Source organism: Corvus cornix, chromosome 26 (assembly GCF_000738735.6).
Source record: "Corvus cornix cornix isolate S_Up_H32 chromosome 26, ASM73873v5, whole genome shotgun sequence".
In the NCBI taxonomy this organism is placed as follows: Eukaryota; Metazoa; Chordata; class Aves; order Passeriformes; family Corvidae; genus Corvus; species Corvus cornix.
In genome coordinates this window covers 1598551-1619139 of record NC_046354.1, presented here as the reverse complement: position 1 = coordinate 1619139, position 20589 = coordinate 1598551, and the positions used below count along the sequence as shown (strand labels likewise).

The window sequence follows — 20589 nt, the reverse complement described above, 5'->3', positions numbered from 1 at the left end:
TCTGATTGGTTGTGATGCCCGTCGCTCATGCCTAGCGCGCCGCGCCCATTGGCCGAGGCGCTGGGCGGGGCGGGGCGGTGGCGGGCCGGTGCGGGGGACCGGGCGGCGGGCGCCAGCGGCCGGAGGACGCCCGGCTGCGGGAGGCGGCTCCGCAGCGCCCAGGTAATCGCCCCGGCCGCCCGCCCGACCCCCGGCCCTCCCGTGCCACCCCCCCGGCGGGCCGCGAGCAGCCCTCCGCCGCCGGCCCCGCCGCCTCCCCGGCACCCCGAGCCGCGTCCCCCCAGCCCCGGCCCCCCCCCCACCCCCCCCCCGGGACCCCCCCACGCTTCCTCTCCCCGCCGCTCGCATTGTTCTTCCCGGGCGGGATGCGGATCCGGTGGGTGCCGTGTTTATTTATTTCTTCCTCCCCTACGCGCATCTTCCGCGGGGGGCTGCAGCAGCGCGCCCTCCCTCCTTCCCCACTCCCAAAAAAAGGGGGAAAAAATACCAATTGAAAAGAAAAGGCGGTGGAAAAGTTGTGTCCCGCCCCGCACAGCGCAGCGGGCCCTGGAAGAAACCCTAAATCACCCCCAAAAAAACCCCGAAGAGGGAGAAGCTGCGGGCGGAGCCGCCCGGCGGGGGCGCGCCCGGTGTGCCCGGGGCTGCGGGGCGGCCGCCGGTGGGGCCGAGCCCGCGGTCAGCGGGGGATGCTGCGGGAGCCGCGTCCCGGGGGAGCCCCGCAGCCCGAGGAGCCCCACATCCCCGGGAGCCGCTCCCCAAGGAGCTCCCGTTTTCCCAAAGGAGCCCCGTTCCCCCGGGAGCCGCTCTCCGAACAGCCTCCGCACCCCCCCCGGGACCCGCTCCCCGAAATTCTCCGCCGGGACCCGCACCCCAAGTTAACCCGAGCTCTCCCGGGAGCCGCATCCCAGAGGAGCCCCCTGCTTCCCAAACCATCCCCCGTTCCCCCGGGAGCCGCACCCCAAATCACCCCCCGGGACTCGCTCCTGAATTCCCCCCGGTTCCCCGGGACCTGCACCCCAAATTGTCCCCGGGAGCCGCATCCCAAAGGAGCCGCTGTGCCCGGACCATCGCCCGGGTCCCCCGTTGTAGGCGTGTTCCCTCGGTCACCTGGCCGGGCTGCAGTTGGAACCTCACGCTGCCGCTGCTCAAAGGACGATTTGCAATGTCAGGGTGTCAGGGCAGCTTTGCTTCCCATCACAGATTTGGGCTGCGAGCTGTAATTTTCTAAATATATATTTATTATTGTTATTATTTCTTGTATTTGCAGGCAAGCAAACCAAAGCAAACGGCTGCTTCTCCTCTGCTGCTGCTCTCGTTTGGGATTTGATTTGCATCATCTCTGAGCCCATTAAAAGAAAGAAATTAAAAAAAAAAAAAAGAGAAGAGGGGGGGAAAAAAAAAAAAGGGCAAACCAAACCCGCATAAAACATGTGCGGAAGGACTTCCACTCCCCGGCTGTGCTATTAAGGATCAGGAAGAGCCTTTGGGGGCTGCAGGATCTCGCTAGGCTGATGCTGCTGCTCAAGGATTTGGTGCAGGGAGACAAAACTGCTGCCTCTTCCATCCGCTGATCTCAACATCTGCATTTTCCTGCTGCTGTGCTCCCTCTCACACCCTCTCTCCATGGACTGATTTTTTTATTTTTTTCCCTTTTTGCGGGGGGGAGGGAAGGACGAGCAGAAAGCCAAGGCATCGTGCTGAGAGGAGCGAAAATTGCCTTTATAGCTCGTGTTCTGGTGGATCTCTTTCGAGGTTATTCAGCTTTTTGGAAAAGAAAACATGACGTCGCCAGCAAAATTCAAAAAGGATAAGGAGATCATAGCCGAATATGACACTCAAGTTAAAGGTAAGGAATGGTTTTATTTCTACCCCTTTGGCTATCGCAAGCCTGGCTCGCAATTGTAGGAGTTTGCAGTGGATGTTTGGGTGGGGAAGAGGGAAATCATTTGCAGATTGCCTGGAATTTGCAGGGCTTTTTTCGTAATACAAAGCTGGGTCGGGTTTGCAGCGCCGTGTCTTGTCCCCATGGGGGTAGTTCCTGCTTTGGTGTTGCCCTTTTTAAGGTACCACAGCGGGGGCTTTTTAGGGAATACACACGTTTTTGAGTTCGGGGAGATCCATATTTTCCTGCCTGCCGTTCTGAAAGGCGGCTTTGCATGTGAAATACGAGAGGCAGGGAATTGCTTTTTAATCCTCTGCCTGTCATGGGAATCTTTGAACAATCTGTGCAGTGTCAGAGGAGCATATTTCCACTGCTGCTGATGGGGGACTGTGCTCGAGGGTCCCTGGGAAGCTGTTTGTGCTAGAAACTTCCATTATTCGGGATTTCGCTCGGGGTGAGTCCATAATATTCCCTGCCTGCTTTTCCTTGCCGTGCTGGAGTGTAACACCTCGAGGCTGCGGTGTGGGTGTGGGTGTACACACACACAGAAATGCACACACTTAGCAATGAATAAAACTCGTGCAGCAGCGTTATTCCCATCATCCCAGGGAATAATCAATGGGTTTAAACAGCACCTTTTGCAATGACCATGCAAGTCCTCTGCAGAATTCAGCTGGCTGGGTTTCAGGCCATCATGTGCCCTAGGTTAAAAAAAATAAAAGATGGTGAAATGCCCCCCTGAGCTGCTTATTTTTGCGAAGTTTTCGGGATCATATGCATTTAAAAGAATAATTAGGGCTTGTGCATGGCGTGATACGTCGCTGCTAGGAAGTTACGAGATTCAGTGATTTATCTAATTGGTTAAAACTTGCTTGGTATGCTCAGAGCAGGCAGGAAAGATGGCCTTCGGGCAGGGTTGATTGAGTTAAATCAATGCAATTTGAAAAAAAGAAAGCCAGATTTAAATCTGAGTAGGAAACCTAGATTAAAATTGACAATTAAGATATTGTTTTGCAATTAGGTGCTCGGTTATTTTTCCTGCTGGGGAAGGGGGGGCTGCTTGTTGGTTGCAAATCATTAGAACATGTTGTCCTACAAGACATGTCCTACACTGACCCCAGTGCCCTGGACCTAGAAGCAGTTTGGGTATTTATGTTGAAAAATGCTTATTTGAGCAAATATGAAGCTGTGTAAGAGTTTATCTTGATTATTTTTTTTTTAAATTTTGAGGTTCTTAAAGTTAGAAATGGAGAAGGGCGTGTTTCTCTTTTACTGGTTTAGTTTCTATTCCTGTTTTCGAGCTGTCTTTGGAACTGGGAATTGCAGTCAGTGTAAAATTAGAGGCTTGTAGGTTCTTTCATTATTTACCCCATCAAAATGAGCGTGATAGATCCGAGCTCGCAGTCACAATATTTGGGAATAATACGGAAGCGAGGCTTTAGAATTAGCAAAGCGCATCCTCTCACCTCTCAGCTCTCGCATGAATTAGAAATCTTTCCCTTCCTTTTCAGGCAAGAGACCAGGAAAATGGGGAAAATGGGAAGGAGCCTTCCTTGTAGCTGCCAGAACTCAGCTCATCTCTGGAGGTGCTTGTGCAAAGGGCTGTCAATTCACCTGGAAATGTGCTCCCAAAAGTGGATCGCAGTAGTGGCACATGGGTTTATGGTTTTTTTGGCTTTTTGGCCTTATAAAATGTTGCTCTCTTAGATATGGGAAGTTAAGGAGGCCGGAAGTGTGTGAAGGGATCAGGAGGAGCTGGGAGAAGGGGGTTTCCTTCCTGAATTAGTGGTGAGGGCAGCGAGGAGTTCACCTCGGGATGCTCGTCCCTCTCCCAGCGCAGGGACCGCAGGAGTGGGGAAGGAGGTGCTGATCCATCTCCTGTCCTCCTTGGGAGGGAGGTGTAGAGGGACCAGGCAGCTCAGAAATGCACAGGACAGTCCTGTAACCACCCTGTCCCACATCCCCTCCTTTATTTCAGAGGGGGAGCTTTCCTTTTCCACCTGGCATCGACTTTTCGGGAGCTGCTTTGACAATGGGGATCGTTCTTGCCCTGCCTTTAGGTACCAACTTTGGGGGGAGACTTTACTTCTTTTAAAACACCACAAACCTTGCTTTACATCCCACAGATACCTCGGTTCCGAGCTGGATAGTGCTGTAATTCCTTAGGGAATGTCTCACCTGTAATTCCAGGGATGTGCTGGTCTCTCCATCGCAGTGGCAAGATGAGATGGGCTAAATCCACTGAAATGCACAGCTGTGGTGATGCTGCCTCGTCACCAAACATACCAAGGTCCTTCCAGGAAGATTCTGGTGTCCTGGTCAAATTCTGCCCTTGATTGTGGGAATGGCGTGGAAATGCTGTTAGCTCTGGTGGAGGCTGTTTGATATCTTTTCCCGGTGTTGGGAAGTGGAGCAGTGCTTGTGGGGGTGAGGTGAATCACGTGTTGGAGTGCTGCACGAATTGTGAGGTGGCATCTGCTTCTCTGATGAGAAAACTCGGATATTTTTTGCTGGCATTTAGAAACTTAGGGCGTTTTTTTTGCTTCCCTCTGTCCTGGCTCTGTGCTGGGAGCTGTGTTTAGAGGCTTCGTTTAAAACCCTTAATCCACAAACACCTCCTTAAGCACTTTAAATGATTGCTAATGGAATGATGGAGCTTTGTTTAAAAATTTAATAGCCTTAAGTGGTTAATCAGAAACCATTTAAAGAATGGCTTGATTAATAGATCATCGCTATGCAAAATTTTTGATTTTCTGTTGCTGAATGAGCTTGGTGTTTTTTATTGAAAAAGGGGTAGCAGGGCAAAGGATCATGGAATGGTTTGGGTTGGGAGGGACCTTAAAGCTCAGCTCATGGGGCAGGGACACCTTTCACTATCCCAGGTTGCTCCAAGCCCTGTCCAGCCTGGCCTTGGGCACTTCCAGGGATGGGGCGTGGATGAATGAAACTTTTTCTTCTCCTTAACCACGAGCTTTAGGTGTTTGTTGTCTCCCAGCAGCCACATCTCTGCCTCTTTTGGCTTGGAACTGGCTCTTCCTGTGGTTTGTATGTGTGGGGAGATCAACACTTGAATGAAATGAGTTTCTGGAGTTGAAGACTTTGAACCAAAGTTGCTGTGCAGCGGTCAGGGGGCGTGGAGGGAACGAGAGGTTCCTTCTTGGTGACCTGTCCACTGTGGCTGAGGTCAGGCTGTGCATCTGTGGACGTGGCTGGAACCAGGCTGGATAAAGCTTTGAGTTCTTGGTCTGACCCTGTGACTGACCACCAGAGGATGTGCTGGGTGACCTGGATTTGCCCAGTGATCCCACGGCCTCCAGCATCTGGAGGTTCAGCTACAAACCCGCTCTTCTCCAGAAGGGAATTGACCCCCAGAGGTGCCCACACACGTTGATTTTCCCCAACACCTGCACTGACCTTGAGTCTTTCTCCATTGGTTCCATGGTTTGTCCTCTCTGCTCCTGCAGAGGGTCCCACAGTTACTGGGCTCTTCCCGTGGGACTCCTTGGAGTGCCTCTTTCTGAGGAAACTCCAGCATGGCTCCGTGTCAAGCAGTGGGAATTCTCCTGCCAGGACGGCCCGGGTTCGGCAGGGGAGGGAAGCGCTGCTTTGATACCTCCCCGGGCCGTGTGCCCACAGGGACTGGGAGCCCTGTGAAGCTGCAAAGTGAGGTTCTGTGGGCTCCATATGGAGCCTTTGATATCTCAAGCTCATCCCCTTGTCTGGATTGTCTCTCCCAATTCCTTTGTGCAAGTTGTGGGAAGGCAGAGATAATTAATTTGTGCTGTGCAGTGCGTGCCATGTGAGATTGGGATGCTGCCGCTGTGTGCCTGAGCAAGGACTGCCGGGCTGTTTTTTGGTTTAATATATTAAATTGGAGTGTACACTTGCTGAGGAAAGAAAAGCCAGTGATTTATCTCTTAATTCTCCTTTTCTTTCTCCTCGTATCCCACGAGAGCCTTATATTTAATTAGTTTGTATAAAGCTTCAGTAAATAGCTCCATGGTTTGAGCTGCAGAAATTTAATACTGACATTTTTTTACTCAGCGAGGGCTCATAAACCACTTCTGTCCTTGAGGAGTCGCTAGCAAAGGTTAAAATGCATCTCTTGCAGATCTTGCAGCCCAGCCCAAAAAGTGCTAAAAATATGACAAATGGATGAGGTAACTTACAGCAGGAGCAAGCAGAGCCCAGAGGTGGCTGCGTAGTTGCTGGGCTGAGTTTGTCTTTGCTAAGGGAAGATTCCTGATAAGAACAACTTCAGGCAACCTCCCAGCTGCCATCACACTCGGGCTACTGAAATGTCTAAAACTTTCCTTTAAACCTCCCCAAAATGGCTGATAAATTTCGGATAAGTCCCTTTTTCCTCTCTGAGTTGAACATCTGAGAGTGTGTTTGATCTGATTGTGATTTTTTGCTTTAAATGCTGTGTGGAAATCTCATTTGTATGGTCCATCTTCCTGAGGGATGCTTGGCAGTTTTTAATCCTGGTGAACTCTCTGGAGTGGTCCAGCCCTTCTGGGTGTGAAAGATTGCAGAAGTAGCTGTGACGGGGTCAGCAGCTGTAATTTGGGGGGGTGGAAGGGAAGTGTGATGATTTGGACCAAAAATTGGCATTTCCCTCAATAGCTGCAGGGTTTGTTTTTTTTTTTACAGAACTGTCTTCAGATTTTTAGATCACTCAGCTGAAATCACTGTCATGAATTTTACTGCTGAACCTGTGCATTTTGGGATTTTTCAGTGGTGTTGATGTTACATATAAATTTGATTCTTCTTTTGTGTTCATCTCCTGTTCAGGTCCCCGGGTTGGTCACTGCACACTGTGACTGATCCTTGCACCACTTGGGTGGGGATTCCCAGAGTTTTTAATAAACTCTGTAAAGAGACTTTTCAGCCACTCACCCCGGTGTGGTTGAGTGAAATAGTCCTGAATTCTGATATTTTGACTCTGTACGGGTTGGATTAACGTTCCCATTTAAAATGTAAAACTACCTTTTAAGGGGTTTTTGCAGTTAATCACGGCTCTGTGCCTGTAAGTGATTCCATTTGTTTGCAACAATGACTTGCTCCAAACTCCGGCTCTGGAATTGCTGTGGAATCATCTGGTTTTCTGCAGTTCCTGATAGTGCTAATCCCTTGAGTTTTGGAGCTGGATTGGGCCAGCCAAGCAGCCTTGGTGCCAGAAAGGGGGAAGGGGGCGTTGGGAGACTGCCTTGATGTTCCAGCAATAGTTTGTGTTTTTGTGTCCAGCTCCTGCTAATGGATTATTAATGAGGATGGAAAGAGGTGAAAGAATGCAGAGTCTGCCGTCCTTCCTTTCCAGCTCCAAAATCCCTCTTTTGCAGTTTCTTCAGGTGTTGGAAGGCTGGAGACCAAAGCTGACCAGACCACTCCATCCTCTTAAGTGCTTCAGTTCCCTCCAAAAGCAGAAGGAACTGCCAGTGTAACTCCAGTAGGATTCTATAAAAAGTTTACTGGTAACAGCCAGTTTTCCCTGACTCCCAGCTAAGGGACAGGACATTTTTCCTTAGCTCGAAGTGATTTCCTTTGTGGTGAGCTTACAAATTAGTATCTTTCCCTTTTCCTGTCAGTTAAAAGGCTCGAATCCTCTTTTATTCTTTTGCTTTTAAATCCTTACTAATTTTTTTTGGCCATTTTGGGGATTTACTTGGAAGAGTCTCTCTGCCTGGTGAACTTTTTTCAGCTGTCGTTATGAAGAGTGAAAAATCTGAACCTTTGTTGAGATGGAAAGTATGTTCAAACACATGTTCCCTTGAATGGCTTTCGCTCTGCCATGCACAGTTGATATTCATTACTCAGGACTTTATTTAGTTCATTTTTCGGTATGACTTTCACAGATTTCATGGTTTCTCTCTGAGAATTCCTATGACATCACGGGTGTCCTGCTCTTGGAATGCTGTCAGTGTTTGGGAGGCACTGGGTGCCAATGCAGTTGTGGGATTTGCTGCGGGATAAAAGGTGGAAGAAAATGGGAGAAAGAGTCTTGACCTGGCAGTAATTCCATCAGTAGAGAGCAGTCTCCATTTCTACTTTCTCTCCCTTTCTTCCAAAATTGCAATAGTCCAGGAGACAAAACAGGACGTTCTTTCTGTGAAATCCCTGGATAATGGTCATCGAAACTCTTGATGTGTTTAAAGTCACAAACCGTATGGACGTAAAGTGAGGGAGCTCAACTGGTGTTTTTCCAAGTAGATGCTGTAAATGGATTGGAACCATTTAAAACATTTTAATTTTTTGCCATCAAAGTAACTATTTGCTGTTGTTAAACTCGAAATCTTCTGACCCAGTTGTTTTGCTTTGAGTTGAGAGTTAATCATAGCTTCTCTGAAGGTGTTGCTAAATGTGGTACAGAGATTCTTAGATCTTTAAGTGTTTCCAGCAATGCTTCACATTGGTTTGTGTGAAATGGGCTGAATGAGGCCAGGGGAGCAGCCTTATCCTGTGGCACATGAGCAGCTCCTGGCTTTTTGACTCTTGAGAAGGAGCCAAATAACCAGATTAACTCTAAATTTTAATCTCCAGCCCTGAAGTGCTGCAGCAGGGTGAGCTGGGCGGTGCTACTACATCTGACATTGGTTTTGGGTTGGTTTTGTTTTTTGGTTTGTTTTTTTTTTTCTTAAATCATAGGGCTTTCCAGAAAGAGCCTCTTGGTTCAAGCAGGGAAGGATTTTTGGTTTGTTTCTGTACCGCTGTCATTGGACGATGGTTTTCCTGCAGGGAGGAAACCATGGAACGATGCAATTTATAGATGGGGAGTGCTTGCAAATTGAACCTCCTTAAAATAACGACAGTTGTTGCCTGGGAATGAGTCCCTGAGTGTGTCTTGGGCCAGCAGCCCAGGCCCACTGCAGGGCATGCTCTAAATTTGGGAATTTAGGTGGGAAATTCCACAATACCCTTTTCTTCATGCAAGTTCACCCTGGAGCAGGGCTCTTGCTGTTCTTCTGCTCTATGTGGTACCAAAAGACATTTTATGTGATTATTCTGCTTTTAGGGAAAAAAAAAAAATAGGAGTTATTCACATATTTCATTAGCACTGCTTGTTATTAAAATATAGGGAATTTTTTGGGATAGGATTATGCGTCCCAAGAAACTTCCACTCATCAGCCAGACACAATTCCTCAGTCTGGGCAGGGCTGTGGCAACCACGGCCAGCTGGTGGCTGGTGGGGGCTCCCTGGCATGTGACAATTCTCCTTCTTCCACCCCAGTTCCCCTGGGAAGGGCTGGAGGAAGCTGTCTCAAGTGTTTTCCTGGGAAATCACAACTGTGAGGAGTGAACTCCTCCTGAGCAGTCGGTGGCACTGTGAATAACCATCCCTGAGTGGAAATGAAGCTTGCTGGAAAGCTGGTGCTCTTCCACCTTCCTGGAAGGCAGAGCTGGATCAAGTGCCTGTAAAGCAGAATGAGGGAACTGTTTGGATTTGCCAAGATGCTGAGATGCCTTCCCGCTGCCAGGGCTGCCTTCCTGACAGGGGCACTGGGCAAATCCACTGTCAAAGTTTTATCTAGGTATCTATTTTTAAATTTATTTATCTATTTATTATTTTGGTTATTGGTAGATGTAAATTCACACCTTTGATCCATAAAGCAAATTATCATGGGTGTGTTTTGATGAGTCCCATGAGCCTGAAAGCCCAGGACAGAAAAACACATAAATGAAGCAGCTGGTGTTGCTGTGAGGGGAAAAAAAAAGTCTCAATTTTTGTTAATCTGTGCAGAGGATGAAGGAATGAGTGACAATGACAAACCAGAGTGTGGAGGTGCAGATCCCCGAGCAGGCCTGTGGAGGTTTTGCCCCAGTGTTTGATAAGCAGTCGCTCAGAAATGGAATAAATGAGCATCCCTGTGAAGTGGTTTTGGAAAGGAGCCTGGCTGTGCTTTGGTCTCTTTAATGAATGTAACCCTTCCTAACTTTTCTGTGTTCTCTCCATCTGGTGAAGGAGGAAGAGGCTTCATCCCAGCTCCCCTTTAAAAAAATACCAGTAAACCACCAGTATTTGTGCTCCTTGTGCCCGTGTGTGTCCCAGCTCCACGGGGAGGGACGCAGCGCTGCAGAAGGATGCTGAAACAGGAACAAAAGGCTCTGCCAGTGAACGACTTTAAAGTGTGCAGCTGGAAAAGGGAGGGAGAAATGCAGCACTGCAAAGGTCACAGGATACACTGATGATGTTTGGATGGAAACTCAACTTGCTATGAATGAAATTGTGCTCTCGTGTTTTCCCCCTGGAGCTGGAATGTCTAAAAACTCTGGATACTCCTTGTTCTGTTTCTTTTTCTTTTTTTGCCTTTTCTTTTTTCGGCACTTGTGAGTTGTGCTGTAGAAATGAAAAACAAAATGGGAAACAGGGAGGATGGACAGCACCCACAGACACGCTGGGAGAGGCTTAAATATTCTGAGCTCAGCCAGGTTCATCAGAGCTGTGACATTACTGGGTTCTGGTTATTTGCAAGTCAAAATTTTGTCTCTGCTGAGTTGTGTGAGGTTCCTTAGCAGGGAACTTGTGTTGGCAAAGATTTCAGCTCTGCTGACCAGGGTTGTTGGATAAACTCAGAACTTGGGCTGAGCACCCCTTGGAGTTTTGGACCCCTTGAGTGTTGATTTTATTTCCTCTGTGTGTGTGTGTGTGAGTGCTCATTGCTGGGTGCTAAATTGCCTCTTCTCCCTCCTTATGCCATCCAGATTGCCTGTGTTTGCTCTGAGGTTGGTTTGAACTTTCATCAATCCATATGCTGGTGTTACCTTCCATTATATAATTAATTTCTGACTGTAATGATAAATTAATTTACATAAAAGTGTAAGAGAGAACTTTTTATTTAGGCCAGTCGTCTAATGCCAAACACATTTATAACCATTGTCTTCATACTTAAGGAATTAATCTTAATTTCAGCTTTATGCCAAATTATTTCCCCCATCACAGTGAACTTTATAGAATATAGCTGGGAAGGGCTCCTTGCATCCGTTAATTTCCACTTTTCACACTTTCTCCCTGGAAATCTTGGCTAAAAATGCTCCCCACCAAACGTGTCCGTGGAAACTCAGGTGGTAGTTTGGTTTCAGTTTTAACTCAGGAAAAAATTCTGGCCCTGGCCCCTCTGGAAAATCCCTACAGGTAGAGCTTTCGTTTGTCTTGAAAGCAGTGACAGCTTTTGGCAGTGAAGGAAGTGTTTTGGTTTGGTTTTGTTGGGGGTTTTTGTTTTATTTTGCTCTGAAACTCGGAGCTGTTTTCTGGTGAACACCCTGAACAGTTGGCCATTCTTGCTGTGATTTATCCATTTGCTGCTTGGCTGCTCCTGACTCCTGGATTTGCTTGTCCTTCCTGAAGTGAGAGGCTCAGAACTGGACCCAGATCCGAGGCTCCATCAGTATTTTGGGAAGGAACGAGACAAACCCATATGGAGGGATGAGAGCTGATGTTGTTTTTCTGCTGCTGGAGGTTCCTCCAGAGCGCAGCATCTGTAACTTGTGAATTCCACAATAAACACTGGCTGGGAGCTGGAGGAGCAGCTATAATTTTCTCCGAGCTCTGTTGCCTTTTCCAGCTCCCTCACATCGTTTGCAGTGGTTTTAGGATTAGGCTTCATGCAAATACTTCCCATTGTACCCCACCCTCTCCCAAACCCAGAGCAGCTCCACCAGCTGCCATGGTTGGGATGAAAGTGCTGCTAATTTGCTGTTACCTTTAATTTAAGGATTCTGCATCTTGGGGGAGGCTTGCTGTGGTCCTTGCTGTAAGGAGTTATTTATACGTTGACTGTTTAAACACATTTATCAGTCCCAAAAGATCGATGCCTCTCCTTGCAAGGAGGAGGCTGCTTTGAGATCCTGCATGGAGAGGTGTGTGCAGGGCATGGGAAGAGTAAGTAGATTTTTATTATTTTTTTTTTTAATGAAAGCCATCAGCGTCCAGCCAGCCCTGCCTGGGCTGTCTTGTGGGGAGGTTGTGCTGTGTTTGCAGAATGACTCTGAATCTTTGACAGCGATAGGAAGAATAAACCCAGCTCTGGGAAGTACAAGGAAAACAGGTTCCTTTTCCCTCCCAGCCTCTTTCTTTTATTGCTTCTTGTCGTGTGCTTCCCTCAAAGCTGATTTTGTTAACAAAGCAAAGATCCCCCTGAAGTCTCACTGCTCCTGCTTATGGCAATAACACCAAAATCTGTTGACCATGAATTTTTTTAGAGCACAAGTGCTCATTTCTCTTACAGAGGGTGGGTTCTATCAGATGGTAGGAAAGCACTTTTGGTTTCACATTTTTATCAATCCGTGTATGAAGTATTTATTTATCTGGCTTTGTTTTGAAGAAGCCCAAGCACAATGTTCTTCTCAATGCACTAAAGAGCTCTTCAGCTGGATCACAGATTTCTTGAAGTTTATATTTCGTTACTGTATCACTGTCTAAATTTCACTTAACATCTTAGCTATGCTTAGGTTTTGGTCTCCCTTGTCTCTTAGTGTAAGTGAGAGAGTTTATACATGATATATAATAGTTAAAATTGAGAACTCTTGCATCTTTGATGCTTGAAAAACCCAAGAAACCCAAAAGCCAGGGTTGTCTTTTGGAGAATTCTGATTCTGAAACTTCCTGTGGCTCATTTTAAGCATTATAAATGTTCTCTCTCAGCTACCTTAAAGCCAAATTATCAAATTATTGGTGGGTATAACTGCATGTGCATTTATAGCATCCATGCAATAACAATTTACTTTCTTTTTCCTTTAAAATTAAATCCCTTTTCCTTTTGAAAAAATTATTTATGATCATTGAAAGAGCATCCAGTTGAAACCAGCCTTTGTTCTGGTGTGAGAGTGTCAGAGCTTTGTGGGAGCTGGTTTTTTCCCTTGGCTGAGGGCAGGGATCCTCCTGCCCTTGATCCAGATCTTTTTTAGGAGTCTGTGTTCCCCGAGTCCCTGAACTGGGGCTTTCAGCACATGCTGCTCAGCCATTGTGTTCCAAGCAGCCCGAAAGTAGGTGAGGAGATTAAATGGTAGTGAATTACTCGAAATGACCTAAATCAAGGTCTCTGGTGAGATTTATGGGATTCAGTTACACATCTTGAAACATGTTGAGAGAACACTGAACTTTTTAAAATCTTTTTTTTTTGTCTGGCAGTGCAGCCTGCGTGGCTGGACAGGATGTGCCTCTTCTTGTCAAGAAAAATGACTTGGACACAGGAGATAACTGCACTTTTACAGTGCTTTTACTTTGTGATTTTTTTGTTCCTCTGGTTTTTTGGAGGGGACAGAAGGACAAATCCCAGGGTGATGCTGAATGAGGTGTCTGTCCAGCCAAGGGTGCTCCCTGGATCAGCTGGAAACAGGGAGAGGGGGATGCAGCTCATCCCTCAAATAAAACTGACTGCAAAGAACAATCAGAAACAGCTCCATGAATGAGTCAGAACTTCGTACAGTCTGGAATCAGATTGTCAGGAAGCTGGAATGTGTCTGCAGTTATCCCTTCCTTTGATTCCTCTCTCCCTTCACTTTTTCCCCCCCCCTCCCTGATTCCTGCTGTTTTGGGGATTAAGATGGAAATAAACACTCCCCTGAAATCTCCCAACACAAACAAACAGGTTTGCTATTTTTAAACGCCAGTTTTTTGTGATTCTCCCAAAGTTCTTTTTGCTCCGCTGGGATTGAGTTTGAGTGGCTGTTTTCTTTGAGTTTTATTTTTAGGAGTGGAAGGCTTGTGTGAACTTCAGTGCTGGCAAAGATACTGCTTTGCCAGTCCTAGATGTCGAATTTATCTTTTAAAACTTTGAAATCTTTTCAGCTGCCAAGAAGAAGGGACCAGGTGAGAATGTGAAGGATGCTCATTTTGCCACCTCCTGCACTGGGACTGTGTTGCCACTTCTGTGCATCTGTGAGGAACCCTTAGTGTTGAAGCCAACCTTCACTCTCCCACTGAGGCTAAGCCTTGGGAAGAGTTTGAATTTAAACAGGAGGAAGTTTGTGAATGTTAAATATATTTTTTTGGGGGGTAGAGCAAGCACAGCAAACTATTTGTGGTTGCCTGTCCTTTCCTGGTGTAGAACAGGCTCTGTTTCCTTGGAGTGGGCTCCCTCATTCCTGGGGGATGGATTTTTGGGGTGTTTGTGGGGAAGAGGAAACAGAAGATTCCCTGTGCTGCAGAGAGCTTCTCCTTGTTTTTAGTGCCTGGTGCTGGGAATTCTCTCCTGCTTTCTGACCTGTTTTGCCCAGCAAGAGGAGGGACAGGCAGCTCCTTTCTCGGTGCCCCCACAGGCTGTTAACCCAGCTGAAGGTGTTGATGCCTGGCTTTTGTTGGCATCTGGGAGTAGAACACGCAGGGAAAACGCTGCAGAGCAATCGGATGTGTTGGAGGAAGGGGAAAAGTGTGTCAGGAGCAAAGAGAAATCCACTTTGCCCTGGCAATAGTTAGGCCGGACTTGGAATTTCAGCGAGTGCCTGGTTCCTTGGTGATTTCATTTTCTGCGTGCCAGGGCTTGGTTTGAGGTCAGGCTGTTCATCCCAGTGTTTTCTGCAGACTGGGAGTTCTCTGCTAGTGGTGGCACTGGGGATGGCTTCTATTACTGATGGCAAATTGGTTAATAACGTGGTTACTCTAAGTAAACTAATAGTGCAGACAGGGTGTCTTTATATTTTTCTACACCTACTATTAATTTGCTGGCGTGGAGATTTTTTTTTTGGGTTAATTTTAGTTCTCTTTCTCAGCCAGATGCAGCTTTTTTGAGCATAAATTCTGTAACCATCCACTCAATCCTTTGGAGAGTTGTGACAGCAAGCAGTGATTCTTCCCTAGAAAGGCTTAAAATGCCATTTAATACTCCAGGCTCATGGCCTGAACTCACCAAGCTGCTTGTTAATGGCTTAATTGCTGTCATTTTGATTTGGGTAGAGGTTATTTTCAGTTTTCTCCCGTTGGCAGGGTTGTTCTAGATGAAGTCAGAAGTCCAGTGAGCGCAGCAAGTGGAAGAGAACTCATCAGTGAGTTCATTTTTGAGGGCTGCTTTCTTTTTTCTTTGCTTGCTAAAGAGGTTCCTTGATGATATTTTCTTTAATACACCGTTCACATGCAGCAAATGGGGAAGAAGCAGTTTCATGCACGAGAAGTCGGCGTGGATGACTCAACCTTCATCTTTTATAGGTCCTGATTCAAATTCATTCCCTGTTTGTAGCAGTGGAAATGTCACCAAATGTTCCCACTGTTGGGAGGGCTGGGAGTGACTCCTGCCTCGGTGCTGGAGTGCTCCAAGCTGCCAAAGGTGGTGGGCTCCGGCTCCTCCTGGCAGCTCCGGGAGAGAAATGGGAGCCTGGATGCAGAGTGGGAGGATGAATCACTTTTCTGTTCCTTTTGGACCCAAAGTGGAGCCAGGAGGAGCTTTTGGCTCTGCACAGCTGCAGATAGAAGGAGAAATCCTGCCTAGGATTTGCAGATGTCTTAGGAGCATCGAGGTGCTGATGGGGCTCCTGGGGCTTGAGTAACGTGGGATTTTTTTAAAGGCTGATATTTCTGTGACAATTACAAATCACAGCAATTAATGTTTATAGAAATTGCCTGAGTCCATGGCTTTATTTTTGTGAATGGGATATCATTCACAAAGAATTAAGAAGTCGTGCTGAGATGAGCAGCATCCCTGGGCACTGGCATTTATTCCCAGCGTGTGCCTGCTGGTTTTGATATATTTGGATTTCCTTGCCAGTGGTAGAGGCTAGCTGGTGTTGTTCTGTTCTTGGAAAGCGGAGTGGCTGCTGATTTCAGCTTCTGTGCTGTGTGGTTTTGTGATTGACCCAGTACCTGTTGTCTTTGTCAGTGTAGGAATGATGCTGGATCAGTGGGATTTTAGTAATTCAAGGTGGTTCAGGAAATTCAATGGAAAATTGACCCTCACTATTTGAAACCCCAGCAATGTGCCAGAGGAGCACCCGAATGATCTCTGTACAGCCCCCAGCCAGGTAATTCAGTGGAAAATTCAGGTAATTCAGTGGAAAATCACGGGATTGTGGCTCAGTGCAGGCACACTTGGAGCAGTGTACCTGGGATATATTTTTACTGTGTGAGCACAGTTCACTGTGCATCTCTGTGCTGTAAATCTCTGTGCCTTTGTCTGTCAGGGATAGTCTTTAAAACCTTATCCAGATTGGAAAAGGAGGTGGCCTGGAGGCAGCAGCAGCCAGCTCCTGTTGGGAAGGTGGCACTTCATGGTCTGGGTGACACGGTGGGGCTCGGTCACAGCCTGGACTTGAGGATCCTGGAGGTCTTTTCCAACCTGAATGTCGTGTGATCCTGTGAAGGAGCTGGTGGCTCATGGATGTGCTTCTTGTCCTGTGCAGCTCTCCATGCCTGCGCTGGTGTTTTCTCTCAGCAAGTTCTCCTCTCCTGTTGTTTTTAGCCACAAACTCCACTCCGCACTGAGCGGGCAGAGCTTTAAAATCCCCAATCTCAAGACTGCCTCGGCTCTGACTTCCCAGCCAGACATCCAAGGAGAAGCTGTTTCAGGCTTTAAATAGCTCTGGCAGGGAGGTGGACAGGAGCACACAATGTGGCCATGGGGCTCTGGGCTATTCTTAGCGGACAATGGCCGGAATGAAAAGCCGCGGCCGCTGCAGCACGTTCGGGCCATTGTGTGCTGTGATGTTTTCAATTCCGAGAGCCACAGGTCCTTCAGCATCTTCTCCTCGTATTGGAGACCTCTCACTGTTTTTCTTTGCTGGGGAGAGTGGAGCTTCTGAAGGGAAATGGCTCCTGAGAGGAGACCCCAGCGTGCCACAGGAGGAGCAGCCTTGTCATCTGTCGTTGACGCAATTTTGAAAAGAGGGAACTGAAACCTCTTCAGGAAAGAATTTTCTGTTCGTTCTATTTTGAGTGTGTTGTGAAATCAAGGAAAGTACAAGCTGATCTGAAATTTAAATTGGGATGGTTGTGGATGCTGCAGCAGGAGTCAATGCTTGAAGTGTGTGGTGGCATGGCGAGTGTGCCCATCGGGCAGTTTGGGTTGGAGCTCTCCTCTTGGAGGATGGTATCTGAAATCCTCTCTACAAAGGACAGGTGGAAGAAGTAGTTTCTCTTACAGCTTTATTTTTAAGGGCAGAGTTGTTTTTTTTTTTTTAAGGCGAGGAAGCTGCCACATGCTTCTGCTTCCAGTGGCTGCCACAGGGGAAGCAGCTGCTGTCACCAGGCATCTCGACCCCTTCCTCTGCAGCCTCTCGAGTTTGAGGAAGGTAGTTTGCATTGCTGAGTGGTGTGGCTGATGCAAGCTGCATCGGTGTGAGCCCAGTCCTTCTGTCCATCATCTGCAAGGCTGCTCAGTGTCACTGTGCCTAAAAAGGAAGTTTTTCAAGTCGGGCTGAGGTGGGGAACTGGAGAGGACCAGGCTGTCTTCAGATTGATTGGCTTGACTTCCTTCCCATGCAGTGGTTTCTTAGCTACACTTCAGGAGATTAAAAGCTGGACATCCTGTTCTAGGGGAGGCTTTACCCCTCTGGCTTGCTGTCTGGGTTACTTGGATGTGGGAATGCTGTGAGGATGGGTGCCTTATGCTTATCTCGTTAATTCCCAGTCCAGCACAGAGCACGCTTCCAGCCACGCTGTGGGACAGCCAAGTGTAACGTCAGCAGTGGTGCTGTGAAACGCAGGGGGTTTGCTTCAAATTCCTTTTTGTCTGCCCTGGCTGCAGCAGCGTGTGTAATTCAGGGCGTTAAAGCTTGCACACGGACTCTCCCTTGCTGCAGAGCATCTGTACTTGCTGTGTAATCCATGTTCTTCACGCAAATGACTGTGTCCAGGGTTTGTTGGTGGGTTTTTTTTTTAACCATAATTTTATTCCTTTTTAATTACAGCATCCTCTGCAGATGTTGGAGTGTCATAAAAATGAAATGTGGAAATGAATGCAAAGTTGTCATGGCTTGCTCCAGATTCTGGGTAGTAATTAAGCTGTCGGGGAGTAGTGGAAAGTTTGTCTGCTTTATCTGTGTGTCCTTTGGCAAATGACCTCTGGGCTCGTTAATGGGAAAGGCAAATGTGCAATGAGCTGGATCCAGTGCCTTGGCTGGATCAGCGTGTCTGCTTTGGCAGATAAAGGATAAAAACTCCCCTGGATAATCAAGTCCAAGATTTGGGGGGTTATTTAATAGCTGGAGCCATTGCTGATTGCTGTCAGGGGAAATTGAGGTAGAAATGAGCAAGAATACCCTGAGTATTTTTTCTTTCTGGTTGGTAGGAGGGAGCAGTGGCACGGTGTTAGTGCTGGGAGATTGCTGGTGTAACTGGGAAGAGCAGCTGGTGAATTGGACAAACGGGTCCAGAACTGGCTTAAGAGGGACAGGACCAGCTCTCAGACCTAACAGTGACCTGATCCTTTGATATCTCTGGAGACTCTGAAGGACTTGAGGCTGCCTGGAACCCCCGGTGCATGATCTGCTCTTGGGTTTTATAGCTGGAAAAGCTGGAAGGTGAAAAGATAAGCCGTAAGTGGATCCCAGAAGGATCCACGTTTCCTCCCCTCTGTCTGCTTTTAAAGATTTTTCTGGCTGTCTCTAACACGTTCGACAGATCATTTTGTGTAATCCTGTCTGGCAATTTGTTTCAAGATGTTGGTTTTTTTTTTTTTAAAGCTCTTGTCTGAATGTTTTGTCCAGATGGTCTCAGTGTGAGTCAGACTGGAAGGTGCAGGGGCTTGCTTTGATAAGGTTACTCGCTCTGTTCGGAGAGTTGATGGCTTTATGGGAGTGAAAAAACAGATCTCTCATGTTAATGGGAAATTACCATTCAGGCTTTTACAAAACAAAAATAGGACCAGAGCATCTGAAGCTTTCACTGCTCATTTCCCTCTGTAAGTTATTCTGATGTTCCTGTGAAAGTGTTGGATTTTAAATGGTGCTAACAAATCCATCTGTCCTGGCTCTTCCCAGGAATGTGTCTCCATAGTAAATAAAGGTCCACCACCATGAGAATTTACAAATGTCAGTCACAGCTTAATGGCATCAATGATTTATATACCTAACGAGCAATAAGAGCTTATGAAATGTCGTGTATTGATAATTCATAATTCTGCTGTGCCAATAACTGGATTTCCTAAGTTATCTGAGATGTTGTCAGCATATAAATCAAATTTAAATAAGTTTTATTGAAAGTTACATGTGTAACTTTCTCAGTGGAGGTTTTACTACTCCATTTATTTGTGTGTTCAGTATTGTTAAGATAATGTAGACCTTCCTGACACAGGCTTTTGCTAAGTATAGATATTTCCAACAAAACCCCTAAACCCAAACCAGATGCTCATCATTTTGTGCATAATAATGAGATTGAGAAACACAGATATCCCAGGCTTGGTTGGATCTCTGGATAAACTGGCTCTGGAGGAAGTTTCCTTTCTCTCACTCCGTGTTTTTTCCTCAGGGAGGATGGAGAAACTTCCCTCACTAACCTGACCCTGGGTTTGCCCTGAAACTGCGCTGGTTGATCCAGGAATCCCTGGGCTCTCCGAAGCCTCCTGGCGATTTCTGGCCTGTCTGTGCTGGGCTGTTGGGCTGGTTGGTTGATTTTGGGTGTGTTGTTTTCAGTCCCTGCGCAGTGAACCAACACAAACATTCCCAGTGCCGGGGCTGGCAGAGGAGCTGTGGCGGAGCCTTTGCTCCCGTTCCGTGTTGATTTTGGCCAGGGTTGTCCCCAGCTCGTTCAGGGGCTCCTCTGGCACATGGCTGGGCCTTCAAACACGCAGGGTAAATAAGTCACACCCATTGCAGCAGTCAGTGGGTTACGTGTGCTCGCGTTTCCTCCTGTCCAAGTGGCTTTGATAAATCTGAATTCAAACTTGAGCAGCCTGGGCTGGTGGAGGTGTCCCTGCCCATGGAACCAGATGGGCTTTAAGGTCCCTTCCAATCTGAACCAGTCTGGGATTCTATGAATATGAAATTTGAATTTTTTTTTTTTTCTTTTTAGTGCTGATTTCTAGGGGCTGAACTACACCGTGCTGGTGTAGTGGCATTAAGCCAGTGAAAAGTGAAGTGAGTTAATCAGGGCTCAGGTCAAGCTTGGCCTGTGCAGCGGAGACCCAAACCAGCACTTTTCCTGCCAGGATCAGCCTGGAGAATACAGTATGTGATGCTTCATTTCAGGGAATACTGTGTTGACTCTGTTATTCAGCTGGTGCTGGGAATCCACATTAGTGCCTGGATCTGTGTCTCGTGCTCTGGCTTCAAATTATTCTAAGTTTTATTTGTACAAATATGTGTAAAATACAGGGGTGTTTCTCCCTTTGACACCTAGTGGATGGCTGCAGTTCGTGTGGTGGGTCGCACCTGTGTTTCTGTGGAAGAAGCTTTTTTTGGGAACTAAGTGATTTTTTTCCCCAGGGAGACCGGGATGGGATCAGAGAGGAAAAGAAAAAAAAATCAGATGAAGACTTTAATTTCATTGTAGGAGTTACTACTGTACAAAGACTGGGCAGAACCCTGTGTATCTTCCAACCAGGGTATGTAGTAAGGTCTTTTATTGAACCTTGAGTCATTTATTGTAAATGCTGGAGCAGTATAAATGGTTTCTAAATGATAAAGCACATGTGTGTGTGTAAAAAGGAGGACCTGAATTTTAATGCCAGCTCTCTGACAAAGGCTTATGAGAAATAAGCATCTCCTTGTTCCCGCTCTGGTCTAAGCTGTGCTGATTAATGGGTGTTGCTGGAGCTGACAATAAACTGATAGAAAAATGATGATTC

At 47.1% G+C, this 20589-nt stretch overlaps 1 protein-coding gene across 4 annotated transcripts in view; it reads left to right on the top strand.

Annotated features, from left to right (window-relative positions):
* The first annotated feature begins 90 nt into the window (after nucleotides 1–90).
* SRGAP2 (SLIT-ROBO Rho GTPase activating protein 2) overlaps nucleotides 91–20589 on the top strand; it is a 97243-nt gene continuing 76744 nt past the window's right edge. For 3 of the 4 annotated variants that reach the window (XM_039565070.1, XM_039565069.1, XM_039565071.1), the window contains exons 1-2: nucleotides 91–162; nucleotides 1268–1846. In XM_039565070.1, the coding sequence (XP_039421004.1) occupies nucleotides 1780–1846 (67 nt within the window). In that variant the 5' untranslated portion in view covers nucleotides 91–162; nucleotides 1268–1779. Of the gene's footprint in view, nucleotides 163–1267; nucleotides 1847–2277; nucleotides 2337–20589 lie in introns of those variants that run through there. The other variant, XM_019288911.3, reaches the window with a different exon arrangement.